Here is a 22,434-nt window from a genome sequence, read left to right as displayed (position 1 = left end):
CCCTGCCGAGCCGCGGGGGAGGCCGGGGGACAAGTTGCTGGAGGTCAGATGTGCGCCCGGCAAAAACTCAGTTGACTCAGTTATTGAAAGGGAGAAGGCGAGAGGGAAACTGGGGGACCATCGTATCTAGTTTTTATCTTGCATATGTAAAGATGTTCTAGAAGGGTCCACGGGACTTTATTAACCTTTTGCACTTCTGAGGAGCAGGACAGAGACGTGAGGGGTGTAGATGGCGACATACTCTTTGCTTTATGTCTGTCGGTTCCGTTTGATTTTTTTCATTAATAAACTTTATTTTTTAGAGCAGTTTTAGGCTCACAGCACAACTGAGCACAAAGTGCAGAGGGTTCCTACAGACCCCTTCCCCAGTCCCCCACAGACTCCCCCACAGTTAACATCCCACACCAGGGCTACACCATTTGTACCATCAAGGAACCTACAGGGACTCACCATTATCAACCGGAGTCCACAGTTTACACGAGGGCTCACTCTTCTGTTGTACACTCTCTGGGTCTGGACAAATGTGCAATGACGTAGCCAACACCATACTATCATACAGCGTAGTTTCTAAAAATGCCCTCTGCTCCCCCTATCCATCCCTCTCTCCTTCCCCACAGTCTCTGGCAACCACTGGTCTTTCTCCTGTCCCCATAGTTTTGCCTTTTCTAGAATGTCATAGCTGGAATCCTACAGTACATGGCCTTTACAGATTGGCTTCTTTCAGTTAGTAATGAATATTTTAATGTTCTTCCATGTCTCTTCGTGGCTTGATAGCTTATTCCTTTTTAGCCCTGAATAATATTCTGTTGTCTGGATGGACCACATTTTATTTATCCAGTCACCTACTGAAGGACAGCTTGGTTGCTTCCAAGTTTTGGCAATTATGAATTTCAGCAATTATGAATCTATGTGTAGGTTTTTGTATGGGCGTAGGTTTTCAGCTCATTTGGGTATATACCAAAGAGCACAACTTTAGATTGTATGGTAAGAATATTGAGTTTTGTAAGAAACTGTCTCACTGTCTTCCAAAGTCCTCCACCATTTTGCATTCCCGCCAGCAACGAAGGAGAGTTCCTGTTTCCTCACATCCTCGCCAGCATTTGTCAGTGTTTTGAATTTTCGCCATTCTCATAGGTGGGTAGTGGTATCTTGTTTTAATTCACGTTTCCATACTGACTTATGGTGTTGAGCATCTTTTCATTTGCTATTTGCCATGTGTATGTCTTCTTTGGTGAGGTGTCTGTTCATATCTTCTGCCCTTTTTTAAGATTGGGTTGTTCATTTATGTTTGATTTTTTAAAAATTATGAGCATGCATTACTTCCATAATAGAAAGTGTAGTTAATTTTTAATTACTGAGATTTTAACTTTTACTATGACTCAGGTGAAACTTTCATTAGAATGTTCTTTATGCTCTCTGCATTCTTACATAGAGTGTATCGGTGGCATTTTCTTACGACTTGGGCTTCTCTTTATGAATAAATACACGCTGATGAGAGCAACCAGATGACAGGGGATCAGGGTCAGGCCATGGGTCTGCTTGAGGTAGTGGTCTTGTTCTTAGTGGCTTAATTACTTAATTCCCAGTCATATTCTTTTCTTGTACACTCTCTCTTATTTACTATGTACATGTATTGCTTTTATTAACAATTTTTAAGTTTTTAAAACGATGAGACTTTCAACACTTGTCTGGAAATTAGTCCTGGTTGCAGCATGGCCCTAGTTTTTCTTTGCAACCATTTGCAGTGTCAGCTTCGTTTTTGTTTTGTTTTAATCACTTATGTATAAAGTTGGAGCAAATCATGTACACCTGGGTTCTTTTCTGAAAAATTAAAGACTTACAAACCGAAGTAGTTTCTGTGCCTTTAGAAGATCATGACCTTTGTCACCATTCCCATCTGAGCCCTCATTGGGAGCTTTCCTTTGTTGCTGTGAGTTTTGTCGCCAGCCCACTGACAACTGCACACCCGGTTCTCAGTGTGTCCAGTCTTTGCACTTTGCACTTTTACTCTTGTTCCTGTCTCTCTTGTGGCCATGGCAGCAGGTCACTGTTCCCTAGAGCAAGCTTAGATTTTTAATTCTTTAAGTTCTCAACACAAAGAGCTTTACAAATGTTAGGAATGGTAGTTTTGCCTGTAGGATCGTTCAGCTCATAAAGGGAACATGATATCAGAACTGGCTTCTTCCCTATGCTCTTTTTTTTTTTTTTTGAAAATCTATAAAAATTATTATTTTTAACATCTTTATTGGAGTATAATTGCTTTACAATCGTGTGTTAGTTTCTGCTTTATAACAGTGAATCAGTTATACATACACATATATCCCCATATCTCTTCCCTCTTGCGTCTCCCTCCCTCCCACCCTCCCTATCCCACCCCTCTAGGTGGTCACAAAGCACCGAGCTGATCTCCCTGTGCTATGCAACTGCTTCCCACTAGCTATCTATTTTACATTTGGTAGTGTATATATGTCCATGCCACTCTCTTACTTTGTCCCTGCTTACCCTTCCCCCTCCCGATATCCTCAAGTCCATAAGTCCATTCTCTAGCAGGTCTGTGTCTTTATTCCCGTCTTACCCCTACGTTCTTCATGACTTTTTTTTTTTTCCTAGATTCCATATATATGTGTTAGCATACGGTATTTGTTTTTCTCTTTCTGACTTACTTCACTCTGTAAGACAGACTCTAGGTCCATCCACCTCAATACAAATAACTCAATTTCGTTTCCTATTATGGCTGAGTAATATTCCATTGTATATATGTACCACATCTTCTTTATCCGTTCATCTGTTGATGGACACTTAGGTTGCTTCCATGTTCTGGCTATTGTAAATAGAGCTGCAATGAACATTTTGGTACATGACTCTTTTTGAATTATGGTTTTCTCAGGGTATATGCCCAGTAGTGGAATTGCTGGGTGGTATGGTAGTTCTATTTTTAGATTTTTAAGGAACCTCCATACTGTTGTCCATAGTGGCTGTATCAATTTACATTCCCACCAACAGTGCAAGAGGGTTCCCTTTTCTCCACACCCTGTCCAGCATTTATTGTTTGTAGATTTTTTGATGATGGCCATTCTGACCAGTGTGAGATGATATCTCAATGTAGTTTTGATTTGCATTTCTCTAACAATGATGCTAAGAATTCTTTCATGTGTTTGTTGGCAATCTGTATATCTTCTTTGGAGAAATGTCTGTTTAGGTCTTCTGCCCATTTTTGGATAGGATTGTTTGTTTTTTTGATGTGGAGCTGCATGGAGCTGCTTGTAAATTTTGGAGATTAATCCTTTGTCAGTTGCTTCATTTGCAAATATCTTCTCCCATTCTGAGGGTTGTCTTTTCATCTTGCTTATGGTTTCGTTTGCTGTGCAAAAGCTTTTAAGCTTCATTAGGTCCCATCTGTTTTTTTTTTGTTTTTATTTACGTTTCTCTAGGAGGTGGGTCAAAAAGGATCTTGCTGTGATTTATGTCATAGAGTGTTCTGCCTATGTTTTCCTCTAAGCGTTTGATAGTGTCTGGCCTTATATTTAGGTCTTTAATCCATTTTGAGTTAATTTTTGTGTATGGTGTTAGGAAATGTTCTAATTTCATTTTTTTACATGTAGCTGTCCAGTTTTCCCAGCACCACTTATTGAAGAGACTGTCTTTTCTCTATATTCTTGTCTCCTTTATCAAAGATAAGATGACCATATGTGTGTGGGTTTATCTCTGGGCTTTCTATCTTGTTCCATTGATCTATATTTCTGTTTTTGTGCCAGTACCATACTGTCTTGATTAATGTAGCTTTGTAGTATAGTCTGAAGTCAGGGAGCCTGATTCCTCCAGCTCGGTTTTTCCTCCTCAAGATTGCTTTGGCTGTTTGAGGTCTTTTGTGTTTCCATACAATTGTGAATTTTTTTGTTCTAGTTCTGTGAAAAATGCCAGTGGTAGTTTGATAGGGATTGCACTGCATCTGTAGATTGCTTTGGGTAGTACAGTCATTTTCACAATGTTGATTCTTCCAATCCAAGAACATGGTATATCTCTCCATCTATTTGTATCATCTTTAATTTCTTTCATCAGTATCTTATAATTTTCTGCATACAGCTCTTTTGTCTCCTTGGGTAGGTTTATTCCTAGATATTTTATTCTTTTTGTTGCAGTGGTAAATGGGAGTGTTTTCTTTATTCCACTTTCATATTTTTCATCATTAGTGTGTAGGGATGCAAGAGATTTCTGTGCATTAATTTTGTATCCTGCTACTTTACCAAATTCATTGATTAGCTCTAGTAGTTTTCTGGCATCTTTAGGATTCTCTATGTATAGTATCATGTCATCTGCAAACAGTGACAGCTTTACTTCTTCTTTTCTGATTTGCATTCCTTTTATTTCCTTTTCTTCTCGGATTGCTGTGGCTAAAACTTTCAAAACTATGTTGAATAATAGTGGTGAGGGTGGGCAACCTTGTCTTGTTCCTGATCTTAGTGGAAATGGTTTCACTTTTTCACCATTGAGGACGATGTTGGCTTTGGGTTTGTCATATATGGCCTTTATTATGTTGAGGCAAGTTCCCTGTATGCCTACTTTCTGGAGGGTTTTTATCATAAATGGGTGTTGAATTTTGTCGAAAGCTTTCTCTGCATCTATTGAGATGATCATATGATTTTTCTCCTTCTATTTGTTAATATGGTGTATCACATTGATTGATTTGCGTATATTGAAGAATCCTTGCATATCCTGGGATAAACCCCACTGAATCATGGTGTATGATCCTTTTAATGCACTGTTGGATTCTGTTTGCTAGTATTTTGTTGAGGATTTTTGCATCCTTGTTCATCAGTGATATTAACCTGTAGTTTTCTTTCTTTGTGACATCTTTGTCTGGTTTTGGTATCAGGGTGATGGTGGCCTCGTAGAATGAGTTTGGGAGTGTTCCTCCCTCTGCTATATTTTGGAAGAGTTTGAGAAGGATAGGTGTTAACTCTTCTCTAAATGTTTGATAGAATTCTCCTGTGAAGCCATCTGGTCCTGGGCTTTTGTTTGTTGGAAGATTTTTAATCCCAGTTTCAATTTCAGTGCTTGTGATTGGTCTGTTTATATTTTCTATTTCTTCCTGGTTCAGTGTCAGAAGGTTGTGCTCTTCTAAGAATTTGTCCATTTCTTCCAGATTGTCCATTTTATTGGCATACCGTTGCTTGTAGTAATCTCTCATGATCCTTTGTATTTCTGCAGTGTCAGTTGTTACTTCTCCTTTTTCATTACTAATTCTATTGATTTGAGTCTTCTCCCTTTTTTTTTCTTGTTGAGTCTGGCTAATGGTTTATCAATTTTTGTTTATCTTCTCAGAAAACCAGCTTTTAGTTTTATTGATCTTTGCTATTGTTTCCTTCATTTCTTTTTCATTTATTTCTGATCTGATCTTTATGATTTCTTTCCTTCTGCTAACTTTGGGGTATTTTTGTTCTTCTTTCTCTATTGCTTTAGGTGTAAGGTTAGGTTGTTTATTTGAGATGTTTCTTGTTTCTTAAGGTAGGATTGCAGTACTATAAACTTCTCTCTTAGAACTGCTTTTGCTGCATTCCATAGATTTTGGGTCATTGTGTCTCCATTGTCATTTGTTTCTAGGTATTTTTTAATTTCCTCTTTGATTTCTTCACTGATCTCTTGGTTATTAAGTAGTGTATTGTTTAGCCTCCACGTGTTTGTATTTCTTACAGATATTTTCCTGTAATTGATATCTAGTCTCATAGCGTTGTGGTTGGAAAAGATATTTGATACGATTTCAATTTTCCTAAATTTACCAAGGCTTGATTTGTGACCCAAGATATGATCTATCTTGGAGAATGTTCCATGAGCACTTGAGAAGAAAGTGTATTCTGTTGTTTTTGAATGGAATGTCCTATAAATATCAGTTAAGTCCATCTTATTTAATGTATCATTTAAAGCTTGTGTTTCCTTATTTATTTTCATTTTGGATGATCTGTCCATTGGTGAAAATGTGGTGTTAAAGTCCCCTTCTATGATTGTGTTACTGTCGATTTCCCCTTTTATGGCTGTTAGTATTTGCCTTATGTATTGAGGTGCTCCTATGTTGGGTGCATAAATATTTACAATTGTTATATCTTCTTCTTGGATTGATCCCTTGATCATCATGTAGTGTCCTTCTTTGTCTCTTGTAATAGTCTTTGTTTTAAAGTCTATTTTGTCTGAGATGAGAATTGCTACTCCAGCTTTCTTTTGATTTCCATTTGCATGGAATATCTTTTTCCATCCCCTCACTTTCAGTCTGTATGTGTCCCTAGGTCTGAGGTGGGTCTCTTTTAGACAGCATATATACGGGTCTTGTTTTTGTATCCATTCAGCCAGTCTATGTCTGTTGGTTGGAGCATTTAATCCATTTACATTTAAGGTAATTATCGATGTGTATGTTCCTATTACCATTTTCTTAATTGTTTTGGGTTTGTTATTGTAGGTCTTTTCCTTCTCTTGTGTTTCCTGCCTAGAGAAGTTCCTTTAGCATTTTTTGTAAAGCTGGATTGGTGGTGCCGAACTCTCTCAGCTTGTGCTTGTCTGTAAAGGTTTTAATTTCTCCATCAAATGTGAACGAGATCCTTGCTGGGTAGCGTAATCTTGGTCGTAGGTTTTTCTCCTTCATCTCTCTAAATACGTCCTGCCACTCCCTTCTGGCTTGCAGAGTTTCTGCTGAAAGATCAGCTGTTAACCTTATGGGGATTCCCTTGTATGTTTTTGTTTTTCCCTTGCTGCTTTTAATATTTTTCTTTGTATTTAATTTTTGATAGTTTGACTAATATGTGTCCTGGCATGTTTCTCCTTGGATTTATCCTGTATGGGACTTTCTGTGCTTCCTGGACTTGATTAACTATTTCCTTTCCCATATTAGGGAAGTTTTCAACTATAATCTCTTCAAATATTTTCTCAGTCCCTTTCTTTTTCTTCTGGGACCCCTATAATTCGAATGTTGGTGTGTTTAATGTTGTCCCAGAGGTCTCTTAGACTGTCCTCAATTCTTCTCATTCTTTTTTCTTTATTCTGCTCTGCAGTAGCTATTTCCACTATTTTATCTTCCAGTTCACTTATCCGTTCTTCTGCCTCAGTTATTCTGCTATTGATCCCTTCTAGAGAATTTTTAATTTCATTTATTGTGTTGTTCATCACTGTTCGTTTGCTCTTTAGTTCTTCTAGGTCCTTGTTAAACATTTCTTGTGTTTTCTCCATTCTATTTCCAAGATTTTGGATTATCTTTATTATCATTATTCTGAATTCCTTTTTCAGGTAGACTGCCTATTTCCTCTTCATTTGTTAGGTCTGGTGGGTTTTTACCTTGCTCCTTCGTCTGCTGTGTGTTTCTCTGTCTTCTCATTTTGCTTAACCTACTGTGTTTGGGGTCTCCTTTTTGCAGGCTGCAGGTTCGTAGTTCCTGTTGTTTTTGGTGTCTGTCCCCAGTGGCTAAGGTTAGTTCAGTGGGTTGTGTAGGCTTCCTGGTGGAGGGGACTAGTGCCTGTGTTCTGTGTTCTGGTGGATGAAGCTGGATCTTGTCTTTCTGGTGGGCAGGTCCACGTCTGGTGGTGGGGTGTCTGTGGCCTTATTGTGATTTTAGGCAGACTCTCTGCTAATGGATGGGGTTGTGTTCCTGTCTTGCTAGTTGTTTGGCATAGGGTGTCCTGCACTGTAGCTTGCTGGTCATTGAGTGGAGCTGGGTCTTGACGTTGAGGTGAGATCTCTGGGAGATTTTCACCGTTTGATATTACGTAGAGCTGGGAGATCTCTTGTGCACCAGTGTCCTGAACTTGGCTCTCCCACCTCAGAGGCACAGCCCTGATGCCTGGCTGGAGCACCAAAAGCCTGTCATCCACACGGCTCAAAATAAAAGGGAGAAAAAAAAGATAGAAAGAAAGAAGATAAAATAAAATAAAGTAAAATAAAATAAAGTTACTGAAATAAAAAATAATTATTAAAAACTTTTTTAAAGTAATAAAAAATTTAAAAAAAGAAAGAAAGAAGAGAGCAACAAAACCAAAAAAATCCACCAATGATAACAGGTGTTAAAAACTATACTAGGAAAAAACAAAAACAAAACAAACGGACAGACAGAACCCTAGGACAAATGCTAAAAGCAAAGCTATACAAACAAAATCACACACAGAGCATACACATACACAGTCACAAAAAGAGAAAAAGGTAAAAAAATATATATATATCGTTGCTCCCAAATTCCATCACCTCAATTTGGCATGATTTGTTGTCTATTCAGGTATTCCACAGATGCAAGGTACATCAAGTTGATTGTGGAGATTTAATCTGCTGCTCCTGAGGCTGCTGGGAGAGATTTCCCTTTCTCTTCTTTGTTCGCACAGCTCCTGGGGTTCAGCTTGGATTTGGACTCGCCTCTTCATGTAGGTCGCCTGAGGGCGTCTCTTCTTCGCTCAGACAGGATGGGGTTAAAGGAGCAGCTGCTTGGGGGGCTCTGGCTCACTCAGGCCGCGGGGAGGGAGGGGTGCGGATGCGGGGCGAGCCTGCGGCGGCAGAGGCCTACGTGATGTTGCACCAGCCTGAGGCGCGCCGTGCGTTCTCCCAGGGAAGTTGTCCTTTAAGCAGCGCTCTTAATCCCCTCTCCCCGCGCACCAGGAAACGAAGAGGCAAGAAAAAGTCTCTTGCCTTTTCGGCAGCTCTAGACTTTTTCCCGGACCCCCTCCCAGCTAGCCGTGGTGCACTAGCCCCCTTCAGGCTGTGTTCATGCTGCCAACTCCAGTCCTCTCCCTGTGCTCCGACCGAAGCCCAAGCCTCCACTCCCAGCCCCACCCGCCCCGGCGGGTGAGCAGACAAGCCTCTCGGGCTGGTGAGTGTTGGTCGGCACCGATCCTCTGTGCGGGAATCTCCCCGCTTTGCCCTCCGCACCCCTGTCGCTGTGCTCTCCTCTGCGGCTCTGAAGCTTCCCCCCTCCACCACCTGCAGTCTCCGCCCGCGAAGGGGCTTCCTAGTGTGTGGAAACGTTTCCTCCTTCATGGCTCCCTCCCACTGATGCAGGTCCCGTCCCTATTCTTTTGTCTGTTTTTTCTTTTTTTCTTTTGCCCTACCCAGGTACGTGGGGAGTTTCTTGCCTTTTGGGAAGTCTGAGGTCTTCGGCCAGCGTCCAGTAGGTGTTCTGTAGGAGTTGTTCCACGTGTAGATGTGTTTCTGGTGTATTTGTGGGGAGGAAAGTGATCTCCACCTCTTACTCTTCCACCATCTTGAAGCTCAGCCAATCAATGTGATTTTTAGTAGACAGTACAGGTGTCTTAATGACTAAGAAAAAAAGGAGTTATGGAGGTCAGAAATCCAGGACACCAAACACTGGGGCTATAGGTGCTGCTGCAGTGGGCTGGCTGGAGCTTGCCTTCCCTCCGCTGCCTCCGCCGAGGCCGGGATGCAGCTGATGGTGGCGGTGCTAGTGGGCGGCTGGACTGCTGTCTGCCTGACAGACTTGGTGCTGAAAGTGACAACCTTGGGTCTAAGGCACAAGCCCACGGTACCCAGGGTCGGGGCGCAAGGCCCGAGGCCTTTTCTCTTCCCCAACCTGCACTGGAGGCAGGTGGCCGGTTCCCACGTGCGGCCTTCCGTGGAGTAAATTAAGCAGAGCTGGTCGCAGTCAGGTTATGGCGGGTCCCACCTGGGAGGCAGACGCCGCTAGCGGGCTCGGAAGTCCGCACGCTGCCAAACCCCACTCTGCACCTGGGAGGAAAATCAAATGTCCGCCTGGAAAGGCATTGTTTTCCTTCGTTGTCTGCCTTCGCTGTCAGCCTTCTTTGTCTTTAAGGCTGCAACCCTCCAGAGACTCTGGTATTGGAAAGAATCTAAATCAAGGTCCTGTTGAGCTCTTAAGGCCCTTCTATATTGCATAAATAGACCCCTGGGCTAGATTTTATAAGAATATTTGAACAATGGCAGTCTTGTGGATTTTTATCTAATACAAAGTAATGCTTTAATTTCTCTTCTCTTTTTCTAATTCTTTTTTTAAAATTGAAGTATAGGTGACTTACAATATTACATTAGTATCAGGTATACAACATAGTGATTCAATATTTTTATAGATTATACGCCATAAAAGTTATAAAATATTGGCTATATTCCCTGTGCTGTACATTGCATCTAATTCTTGTCTTTTCATAAACATGCTTCTCACAACATGAGTTCTTCTAAAACCATCTTTTGAAATTTTAAAACTTAGATTATCAGTGGAAATGTTTTCAGTTGGAAATAAAAGAAACCCCAACTCAGAATGGCTTCAGCCATAGGGCAGTCATTGGCCTCCATAGCTGGGAAGTCTGGAGATGGGCAGGGTTTTGGGGTTTGAACCTTCGGGATCCTGGCTTCTTTCCGTGTCCACTCTGCTTCCCCCGTGTCCCCCAGCCTGAAGTTGGCGTCCCTCATGTCGGCCTGATGGCTGACACCTGTGATCACCACAGGGGGGGAGCTGGCAGCAGGTGGGCTTTCTTTCCCAGAGGCCACAGGCCCACGCCCCCCTCATTCACCCTGTTCTTGACGTTGAGTGTGCAGGGTGTGCCCACCCCCATCCAAGGTGCTGGGGAAGCAAAAGTGACCCAAACCGACAAAAACCCTCGCCCTTATGGTGCCTGCACTCCAGGTGGAGGAGAAAGACATAAAGAAAGAAGAGCGAGAAGACACAGTGTGTGTAAGCATGAGGGTGACCGCAAAGAGGGATGAGAGATGCAGGTGCGCGGTGGGGTGGGGGGGAAGGAGGCAGGGGAACAGCCAGGTGGGCACGGCCCTCCACACCCACGGTTTTCCTGCCGTGGCTTTAAAATACATCATGTCCTTCCATTGTTTTTGTTTCACTTCTCTTGACATTTGGGATGGATCGTTCATGCCCTTAAGTTTGGTTACTCTAAATTTCATGACCTCGTGTCCTGGTCTCCCACCCAATCGCGTTCCTCTTCCCTTGGGAAGTTATATTTGTGTCTGTCACCTGCCCTTTGGCCATGCTGCTGAGCACGGGGACAAATCACTAACTCAGTCACTCGCAATGCCACCTCTCTCATCAACAGATTCCACGCGAGGGCCCCTCTCGTTTCCTTTGTGGCTGCTGGTCTTTGAGAGGACGGTTCTCAATATTTATGTTAGCTTTCATTTGGAATGTGCATAAACTAAATGCTTTTTAACATTGTACTTCACTGAGTGATCTCTGGGATGTTTCCACATGTAACCTGAGGCTGGTACAAGAACGTCTTTCCTTTTCCTTCTGCTGCCCGTCCTTCATCATCACCCCGGCTCTCCTCCTTCTTTATTCATGAGCAGAGGACACATTTGGGTGAACCAGCCACTTATTCCATCTTCCTGCCCTTCCAAACCATGTTTTTCTGAAATTTGCCGTTTTTAATTTAGGAGACTATGTTTAGAACTTACTCATCCAACTGATATTTACTGTGTCAGAAATGATTTTCTGTGAATAAATATTGACAGCTAAGTTGAGTCATACCACCAATTGTCAACTTTGCTCAGCAAATAAAAATGCCGTTAGGTAGTTGGCTTTTAAATGTTTCCTTCCCTCAGTATTTTTGTTTTATGTGTTTTTCCGTGGGTGACTCACTCATGCCTGGTTGTCACCTTTTTCTAGGACGTCACCGTTATACCTATTTTGGGCTCATGTTGTCGCGGAGGGTGTTTTAGGGATATCAGTCTTTCTGGTGCTTTTAATCAGCTTCCTTGAAGGCAAGAGGAACTTTATTTTGTGGTTATTGTTTTGTTTTGTTGTTCGGATTAAACTGAAATGCTGATGGCTGCCGAATTATTTTATGTTTCTATTACATAGATCACTCCTTTGGAATTCAGAAAGACTCAAATTACTTTTTCTTCTTTCCATCATTTAGTTTTAATTTACTGGCATCAAAAAATTGCCCTATATTCTGCAAGGCCAAGGGACGACACACACATAGACTGCTAGGTGTCTAAAATCATTCATTCGTTCAACTTAGGGTCGAAAAATCAACTGTTAAATCTTTTCCCTTCTATTTGTATGTATGATTTTCTGTTTTGTTATGCATGCAGTCTGATTAAATGCTATAAATTCTGACCTTTGAGACCAGAGTCTGCCAAAAGCAGGAGAAGAAAAACTCCTGGGAATCAAAACTTTCCAGACCCAAGAAGGGACCAGTGGGCAAGGGCGACATCATTTCTTCCTGTAGAGGCTAGATTTCCCCAGGCATCCAAGCACATCAGAGGGAGGACGTGTGAGAGAGTAGTGCCGTGGGGAGGTGAAGGACCACGGGGAAGGGTCAGGAAACATGGGAGCCCCATGCAGGACCCCTCGGGAGACCTTGCTTTTTCTGTGGCTGAAGGAAGCCCTGTGGATGGATGAGGACAGCCACAGCAAAGTGCCTCTCTGATTCAAGGTGGCTCTAGAACCACGTGTGAGCCCTTGAGGAAAGAATGGCTAAACCATCCTGGCGACTGAGCACGTGTTCACTTTCAGGAAGGTCGTGCAAGGCGACCTGTATAACAGGTGGGAGCTGGGGACGTGGTTTCCTTCCTGGTTCCGCACCTGGATATGGGAGAGAGGAAGGGGCTCAGTATAGAGGTTATAATGAAAGAATGAATATCAGAAACTCCTCATTCCAAACTTGTGGAGAGATGAAAGTGGGACCACGTTTAGGTATATCTGGTGGGCCCGCCATCTGTTTCAGTCCCGCCAGGCCCCAATTCTGATATGTAAACATCAAAATGAACTTTGTCTCTTTGGATATTTATTTAGCACATTAAAAGTTCATTCCACAGAAGGTCTTGACATCATTTTGCAAACCCTCAATTGACTATTCTTAATCTTTATGATTTATCTGAAAATATGGCAAGAAATAAAGATAGCTGCTCGATAATTTGACAGTAAATGCAGTCTCCTTTTGGTGTGTGCATGCGTGTGTGACATCCATATATATTTCAAGAAAAATTTCATTTTAATTAAGGATCGCACATGTTGAGAATAAAATACTAAGCATCCTTACAACTTTTTTTTTTAACATCTTTATTGGAGTATAATTGCTTTACAATGTTGAGTTCGTTTCTGCTACAACTTTCTTTTGAAGTCATTTTATTTTTCCAGAGGCCCTCTACGGCTAAAACACAGACTGAGGTCTGCGTAACACCCGTCCATTTCTAACCTCATTCTCATCATTTAAAATTTGAAGGGATTTCAGAATTACTTCTCTGAAGATAGTTCTGGAATCAATAGTAGGTCAGCTCCACGAGGGCAGGCCTTGTGGACTGTCTTGTTACCAACACCCAGGACATGCTGGGCACGCAGCGAATGTTGAGTCAGCGTCTGGCTGACTGAGTCAGAATGACTGACTGAGTCATTCTCAATAAAGCCGCCTGAATCGTTGATTTTTAAGGCATGCATTTTAATTGAGGATCTGTTTCTTATGCATATTAATTTTTCTCTTTTTCTGGGTGCTCCTGTCAATTGCCACATAAAAGCAATTAGGACACATACCTATTGCCACAGTTTCCCTTTTGCCGTCTCTAGGTCCCCATCATCTTATTCCTGGTAAAAGCAGAACTAACAGGCTCCTGATGTGTAAGCAGGTCGTATCCACACCAGCCACTTGCCTTAGAGCCCTGGTGAAGAGGTCACTTGTGGAGCAAAACTACATTCTGCTTTTTGAGCTAAGCAGAAAACAATTGAAAAATAGCGTTCAGAGGCAAACACGAAGCAATAGAGAGCAGCCTTTTCCAATAGAACTACGGAGTGAGCCGCAGAGTATGTGATTTTAAGTGTTCTAATAGCCTCAGTAATTTAAAAATCAAAAAGAAGTAGGCAAAACTAATCGTAATATTTATCAGTTAACCCTTTGTAGTCAAAATATTATTGCTTTCAAATATAATCAGTATAAAAATGTATCAGTGAGATCGTCTGCATTCTCGTTTGCGGCCAAGTCTGCAGAATTCAGTGGGTATCTTGCATGGACAGCACATCTGGATCCAGAGATGCTACCTTTCAACGCTCAGCAGCCACGTGTGGCTTGTGGCCTCCAGACTGGACAGCATGGCCTTAGAGCAGGGCACAGACATGCCGCTGCTGCTCAGTCCTCCCCTGAAAGTCCAGGAACTTTCATGTAAATTGTGAAACACTCTTCTTTGGCAAATGTAAGTAGCAGAGGTGAGAGCTTCACAATATAACACAAAATGGTTGTGTTCCCTAATCGACAGTAGATTTTCAAGGACAAACAAATGAAATAACGTTTGAGTTTTTGTGATACTTGGCAGTAAAATGGCCCCTTTCCCTTTGAACATGTGAGCACTGCTGTGCGCTAGGAAGAGCCCTGGGCTTTCAGAGTGGACCATGATGTGGTCTGAGCTGTGAGCCTGGCTTGGGGAGGGTAGGGTGGAGGGGGACGATGCCCACAACCCAGAGAGCAAAGGCCAGCACAGTGGCTCCCCTAACACTCTTAATAACTCAGTTGTAGTGTTTGTCATGCACAGAAGCCTGGGGGAAATGCTCTGGCCGTCTACATGCAAACTGTATAACTCACTCATTCAACAGATGTTACTTGAGCACCTACTATGTGCCAGGTGTTGGTCTGGCCAAGGAGAGGCAGCAGGGAGCAAACAGACCCAAATTCTTATCCTCGTGAAGTTTTACTTTAGTGAGAGGGGACAAGCAATGAACAAAATAAATAGAAGGTAAGAAGTACTATGGAGAAAAATACGAGATGAGTCAGAGGAGAGATCCCAGAGGAGGGGTGCTCAGCCATCCTAGGACTTTGGGAATCATTGCTGAGGCCCTTAACCTTGGTCCACGGGGAGAATTCAGGAGAAAACCGCATCTTTATTTTTATTAAGGCTTAACATAAAATCTAGCATTTCCTTCCATTGTAAAAGTAGGCAACAAACCACAATAGTATCAGTAGCACCTGTAACTTTCTCTTCCATTGAAACAACAGGTGTTTTCCTATCCTGTCATATCGTGGGATTTGCAGATATCTGCAAATGTTGCTTAAGGCGTATGCTTATTTATACAGCAAAAGTATGGAGATTATTAGATCACTGCTGAGTCATGTCGTTTAATGAGGCTATAGAGTGTAATCCTACATATTTTATTTTGTGCATTTAAAAACACTTTTCTGAGAGGGGTCCTTGGCATAAAAGTGCTTAAAACCCCTGCATTTACTGAGATTTGAGTAGAAGAGTGGTATGATCTGACTTAGCTTTTTATTTATTTATTTATTTTGCCTGCGTTGGGCCTTCGTTGCTGCACTGGGGCTTTGTCTACTTGCGGCAAGCGGGGGCTACTCTTCGTTGCGGTGCATGGGCTTCTCATTGCGGTGGCTTCTCTTGTTGTGGAGCACGGGCTGTAGGCACATGGGCTTCTGTAGTTGCTGCACGCAGGCTCAGTAGTTGTGGCATGCAGGCCCTAGAGCTCACGGGCTTCAGTAGTTGCAGCTCGCGGGCTCTGGGGTGTGTGGCCTTCAGTAGTTGTGGCACACGAGCTCAGTAGTTGTGGCTCGCAGGCTCTAGAGCACAGGCTCAGTAGTTGTGGCGCACAGGCTTAGCTGCTCCACAACATGTGGGATCTTCCCAGACCAGGGATCGAACCCGTGTCCCCTGCCTTGGCAGGCAGGTTCTTAACCACTGCACCACCAGGGAAGTACTGACCTAGCGTTTTATAAGCATCACTCTACCTGCTTTGTTGAGGATGAGTGTCGGGCGGCAGAGGTGGGAGTGAGGAAGACCCATCGAGGTGCTGCTGCAGCAGCCCAGGCAAGAGGTACTGGTGGCTGCGCCAGCATGCGAGGTCATGAGAAGTGGTTGGGTTCTGGGTGCATTTTCAGGGCGAGCCAGCTGACGTGCTGCCCGGAAGTGAGGCATGCGAGAAAGAGAACCAAGACTAAGCCAAGGGTTTGGGCCTGAACCACAGGAAGGATGGAGCAGCCATTGACTAAGCTGCCAGAGGCTCTGGGATGGTAAGAGCGAGATGACAGGTAGAGGGCCTGGTGTTTTCATTTGGGAGAAGCAAGATCCTTTAGATTAACTTTATCCAGATCTTCAACAGTATTTTATATCTTTTGCCCGATACCAATTTGTGAGCAAAGTGTCTCAAACTCTAGCAATATGATGGTGGGATTCGTCTTATTCTTGTCATAGTTATGTCAGTTTTTTAATTCAGTATTCTGAAATTATATTGTTAGATCTCTACAGATTTGATATTGTTATATCTTCCTAGTGAACTTTTACTTTTATAGTTAAAGACCCTCTTTTCCTCATAATGCTTTTTGCCTTGGGGTCTAACTTACCTGATACTATGTGCTGCACCAGCTTATTCTTTTGACTTTTCATCGCCATTCCCCTGTCCTTTTCCCTTCATCTTTCTCTGGTATTGTATATATGTGTATTTTGTAACAGCTTTATTGAGGTATAATTCACACTATACAATTCACCCACTCAGAGTGTACAGTTCTGTTGTTTTTAGTACATTCTCAATTCATCACCCCAAAGGATACCCCTTACCCATGCTGCAGTCACCCCTGTCCCCTTGTCCCCCCCAGCCCCCAGCAGCTAATCTACATCCTGTCTCTATACACTTGCCTATTATGGGCATTTCATATAAATGGAATGAAAGTATGTGGCCTTCTTTCACTTTTCAAGGTTCATCCCTGCTGTAGCCTGTGTCAGTACTCATTCCCTTTTGTGGCTGAATAATATTCCAGTGTATGGATAGACCACATATTGTGTATCCCTTCAGAAGTTGATGAACATTTGGGTTCTTTTCATTTTGGGAACTATTATGGATAATGTTGCTACGAACATTCACGAACAAGGTTTCCTGTGAACATATGGTCTTAATTCCCTTGGGTATTTTCCTAGTACTTTTGTGGTCTTGTTTTTTACATTTATATCTTTAATTCATCTGAGCTAGATTTTGGCATAAGGTGGCCATATCAGAATCAAGTTCTTACCTTACCCTTAAAAATTGCTCATACTATTTGTATTATTAATGTGATAGTAAATTGACCATCTTTCTATCAGTTAATTATAGATGTAGATTGTTCTTGGCAAATATGCTGCGTTGTCCATAGAACGGAAGCAGGCATTAAAATGTAAGCACAAATATTCACTACAAGTGAAAGCTAAGTAGGTTAGAGTATTTCACTTTATTAATAGTAGGAGGAGTAGCCCTGCTCTATTTGGTAATAACACCCCAATGACTGGAGAGCATGCATTATATGAACCCTACATCGTATGCCGGGCCCATTACAAAACGAAAATGTGGGACTCCAGCCTAAGGTGGAGAGGTCATCTCCCCCTCGCATACGCCCACGGCTCCATCCCGTGGCAAACAGGCACCGGCATGCCCTACATACCTGGGCACGGGGTGGGCTAGAGTTCCACACTGAGTTGCCTGCCGAAAACAGCGTGGCACTGCCTGCCCTGGGGGGGACCCTGGGTGAGGACGGCCACCACCCTGCTCTGATTAGACTCCAGGAGCACACACCTGACCTCGATCCTCCCCATGCCCGTGTCCAGGACCCCAGTGAGGGTGGAGCGGGATGGTTCAACATGGGGCTCCCCGATGCAACCCAGTCGTCACCCCTGGCAGAGGGTGGCAGCAGTCACAGGGCAGGGTCGGGGAGGTGCCAGGGGCAAGGTACAGATGGGGGAGAAACCATCACGGGTGCTGGTGCGAGGTGGGTACCACGTGTGAACCAAGGCTCCAAGCCCCGGACGTGCTCCACTGTCCTACTTGACTTCACGTAAAAACACGAAATCAAAAATAAAATTAGTAAGATTTTTGAGACTCATGAAGCCCGCCTGGGTTCAGTGTAATTTTTTAAACTTCTTAACATACTTTGAAAACTGGGGGAAGAATTTGGCTTGATGTACAATGTAAATATGACATAAAGCATGGTGCTGAACATTTTAAATTAAATAAATTTAAAGTGTGACATTGTGTTGTCTGGTTAATGGGTATAATCAGTGATTTTTTTAACCTTATTCTTTGTACTTTTAAAATTAATTTTATTTTTTTGAATTGTAATAAAATTGCTTTACAATGTCGTGTTAGTTTCTACTGTACAATGAAATGAATCAGCTATGTGTATACCTATATCCCCTCCCTATTAGACCTCCCTCCCACCCATCTAGGTTGTCACAGAGCACCAAGCTGAGCTCCCTGCACCGTACAGCAGGTTCCCACTAGCTACCTATTTTACACATGGTAGTGTATTTATGTCAAACCTAATCTCCCAATTCGTCCCCCCCGTGCTTCCCCACTGTGTCCACATGTCTGTTCTCTACGTCTACATCTGTATTCCTGCCCTACAAATAGGTTCCTCTGTACCATTTTTCTAGATTCCATGTATATGCGTTAATATACAATATTTGTTGTTCTCTTTCCGGCTTACTTCACTCTGTATGGCCGTCTCTAGGTCTATCCACATCTCTACAAATCACCCAACTTCTTTCCTTTATATGGCTGAGTAATACTCCATTGTATATATGTACCACATCTTCTTTATCCATTCATCTATCATTGGACATTTAGGTTGTTTCATGTCCTGGCTATTGTAAATAGTGCTGCAATGAACACTGGGGTACATGTGTCCTTTTGAATTACGGTTTTTTTAGGGTGTATGTCCAGTAGTGGGATTGCTGGGTCACATGGTAGTTCTATTTTTAGATTTTTAAGTCACCTCCATACTGTTCTCCATAGTGGCTATACCAATTTACATTCCCACCAACAGTGCAAAAGGGTTCCCTTTTCTCCACACCCTCTCCAGCATTTATTGTTTGTAGATTTTTTGATGATGGCCATTCTGACTGGTGTGAGGTGATACCTCATTGTAGTTTTGATTTGCATTTCTCTAATAACTAAGTGATGTTGAGCATCTTTTCATGTGCTTCTTGGCCATCTGTATGTCTTCTTTGGTGAAATGTCTATTTAGGTCTTCCGCCCATTTATTAATTGGGTTTGTTTTTTTGATACTGAGCTCCATGAGCTGTTTGTATATTTTGGAGATTAATCCTTTGTTCATTGCTTCGTTTGCAAATATTTTCTCCCATTCTGAGGGTTGTCTTTTCGTCTTGCTTATGGTTTCCTTTGCTGTGCAAAGCTTTTAAGTTTAATTAGGTTCCATTTGTTTATTTTTGTTTTTATTTTCATTACTCTAGGAGGTGAGTCAAAAAAGATCTTGCTGTAATTTATGTCAAAGAATGTTTTTCTTATGTTTTCCTCTAAGAGTTTTATAGTCTCTGGTGTTACATTTAGGTCTTTAATCCATTTGGAGTTTATTTTTGTGTATGGTGTTAGGTAGCGTTCTAATTTCATTCTTTTACATGTAGCTGTCCAGTTTTCCCAGCACTACTTATTGAAGAGGCTGTCTTTTCTCCATTGTGTGTTCTTGCCTCCTTAATCATAAATTCGGTGACCATATGTGCATGGGTTTATCTCTGGGCTTTCTTTCCCATACCATTGATCTATATTTCTGTTTTTGGGCCAGTACCATACTGTCTTGATTACTGTAGCTTTGTAGTATAAAGTCGGGGAGCCTGACTCCTCCAGCTCCATTTTTCTTTCTCAAGATTGTTTTGGCTATTTGGGGTCTTTTGTGTTTCCATACAAATTGTAAAACTTTTTGTTCTAATTCTGTGAAGAATGCCATTGGTAGTTTAGTAGGGATTGCATTGAATCTGTAGAGTGCTATGGGTAGTATAGTCATTTCCACAATATTGATTCTTCCAATCCAAGAATATGGCATATTTCTCCATCTGTTTATGTCATCTCAGATTTCTTTCATCAGCTTTTTATAGTTTTCTGAGTACAAGTCTTTTGCCTCCTTAGGTCGGTTATTCCTAGGTATTTTATTCTTTTTTTTTTTTTTTTTTTTTGCAGTGGTAAATGGGATTGTTTCCTTAATTTCTCTTTCTGATTTTTCATTGTTAGTGTATAGCAATGCAAGAGATTTCTGTGCATTAACTTTGTATCCCACAACCTTACCAAATTTCGTTGATTAGTTCTAATAGTTTTATAATGGCATCTTTAGGATTTTCTATGTATAGTATCATGTCATCTGCAAACAGTGACAGTTTTACTTCTTCTTTTCCAATTTGTATTCCTTTTATTTCTTTTTCTTCTCTGATTTCCGTGGCTAGGACTTCCAAAACTATGTTGAATAAGAGTGGCAAGAGTAGACAGCCTTGTGCTGTTCCTGATCTTAGAGGAAATGCTTTCAGTTTTTCACCATTGAGTATGATGTTTGCTGTGGGTTTGTCATATATGGCCTTTATTATGTTGAGGTAGATTCCCTCTATGCCCATTTTCTGGAGAGTTTTTATCATAAATGGGTGTTGTATTTTGTCAAAAGCTTTTTCCTTGTCTATTTAGATGATCATATGGCTTTATTCCTTAATTTGATAATATTGTGTATCGTGTTGGTTGATTTGCATATATTGAAGAATCGTTGTGTTCCTGGGATAAATCCCACTTGATCATGGTGTATGATCCTTTTAATGTGTTGTTGGATTCTGTTTGCTAGTATTCTGTTCACGATTTTTGCATCTATATTCATCAGTGATATTGACCTGTAATTTTCATTTTTTGTGATATCTTTGTCTGGTTTTGGTATCAGGGTGATGGTGGCTTTGTAGAACGAATTTGGGAGTGTTCCTCCCTCTGCAATTTTGGGGAAGAATTTGGGAAGGATGGATTTTAGCTCTTCTCTAAATGTTTGATAGAATTATTCTGTGAAGCCATCTGGTCCTGGGCTTTTGTTTGCTGGAAGATTTTTTTGTTTGTTTTTTTGTTTGTTTTTTGTGGTACGTGGGCCTCTCACTCTTGTGGCCTCTCCCATCGTGGAGTACAGGCTCCGGATGCACAGGCTCAGCAGCCATGGCTCACAGGCCTAGCTGCTCCGCGGCACGTGGGATCTTCCCGGACCGGGGCACGAACCTGTGTCCCCTGCGTCGGCAGGCGGACTCTCAACCACTGCGCCACCAGGGAAGCCCTGTTGGAAGAGTTTTAATCACAGTTTCAGTTTCATTAGTTGTGATAGTTCGGCTTCTATTTTCTAATTCTTCCTGGTTCAGTCTTGGAAAATTGTACCTTTCCAAGAATTTGTCCATTTCTTCCAGGTTGTCCATTTTATTGGCATATAGTCGTTTGTAGTAGTCTCTTATAATCCTTTGTATTTCTGCGGTGTCAGTTGTGATTTCTCCTTTTTCATTTATAATTTTATTGATTTGAGTCCTCTCCCTTTTTTTCTTGATGAGTATAGCTAAAGTTTTATCAATTTTATCTTCTCAAAGAACAAACTTTTAATTTTATTGATATTTGCTATTGTTTTCTTCATTTCTATTTCACTTATTTCTGCTCTGATCTTTATGATTTCCTTCCTTCTTCTGACTTTGGGTTTTCTTTGTTTTTCTTTCTCTTTTTAAAATTTTTATTTTTAAATTATTTTAAAATTAAAAAAATTGAAATATAGTTGATTTACAATGTTTGCACTTTTTAAAATGTGTGTTTTCCAGGTTTTCTAGAATGAAGAATTACTTTTGTAGTTAATCAAACCCCAATGTTATATAAAAAATATTTTACCAGATATTATTTTATATAAGTGCGATCTGTTACAATTCTGTCTCCATTTGGGTGGAGGACGGAATACATATTTTAGTACGTTAACCTGAAAAAGAAAATGTGTCTCTCCTTACCCAGGACCATTAAAATAAGATTAGCCACTCTCTTGGATACTCCTGGTGTTGAAAATCTCGTCAGCACCCTCATGCTGGGTAAAAGCATATTGGAAGATTTACAGCAGTACAACGAGGCTCGCAGGGACCCTGTAAGTACCTGCTATGACCAGACTGACTTCTTTTCCTCATGTTTTGGGACCATTATGACCCATGTACATTCAACCCCGAAGTTTCCTTGGACCTAGTTGGAGAATCGTGTGGTGGGGAGCGGCAGAGGTGGGGTTGGAAGGTGGGAGGGAGAAGAAAAGAACAAGGAAACTGAGGTTTAAGGAAGTGGGGCTATTCTTCTCACTAGTGGCCCTATGAGGGCTGATCAGATGCCCTAAATTCTTATCACGGGACTAGAAAATTTGAACTCGATCTAGACAAATATAACAAAATTAGATCTCAGTGCTTGGAATAGGCAAATCTGACCAAGGTTAGTGGATCCTTGGGGTGCCTGGTGCCCATCCCAGCAGCACCCCATTTTGCCCTTCTGGGTGATGGGTCTGTCCATACCCTTGAAGATGCTGGCTGCATCCTCAAGGATTGGATTGGCTGGGAAGATCCTGTATGACCAATGCTGGGTTCTCTTTCTAGTACAGTTAACTGTACTGTACTTTTGCCATTGCAGAGGGCAAGCTAGCAGTGGTCCTTAACGTCATCACTGCTTTCTTAAGGACCAGGCCAGTTAACTTCACCAGACATGGAACAATGCATGTAGCT

The 22,434-nt window shown here is 41.8% G+C and overlaps 1 protein-coding gene across 1 annotated transcript in view; it reads left to right on the top strand.

Moving 5' to 3' along the window:
* The window catches only part of CFAP61 (cilia and flagella associated protein 61), a 264,938-nt gene that overhangs the window by 89,377 nt on the left and 153,127 nt on the right, over positions 1–22,434 (top strand). The window contains exon 14 of the mRNA XM_032604424.1: positions 21,692–21,818. Coding sequence (XP_032460315.1) covers positions 21,692–21,818 — 127 coding nt within the window. The remainder of the gene's footprint in view (positions 1–21,691; positions 21,819–22,434) is intronic.

Source organism: Phocoena sinus, chromosome 15, assembly GCF_008692025.1.
Source record: "Phocoena sinus isolate mPhoSin1 chromosome 15, mPhoSin1.pri, whole genome shotgun sequence".
Taxonomy (NCBI): domain Eukaryota; kingdom Metazoa; phylum Chordata; class Mammalia; order Artiodactyla; family Phocoenidae; genus Phocoena; species Phocoena sinus.
The sequence above is the reverse complement of the archived record's forward strand: the minus strand, read 5'-3'. Positions and strand labels throughout refer to the sequence as shown.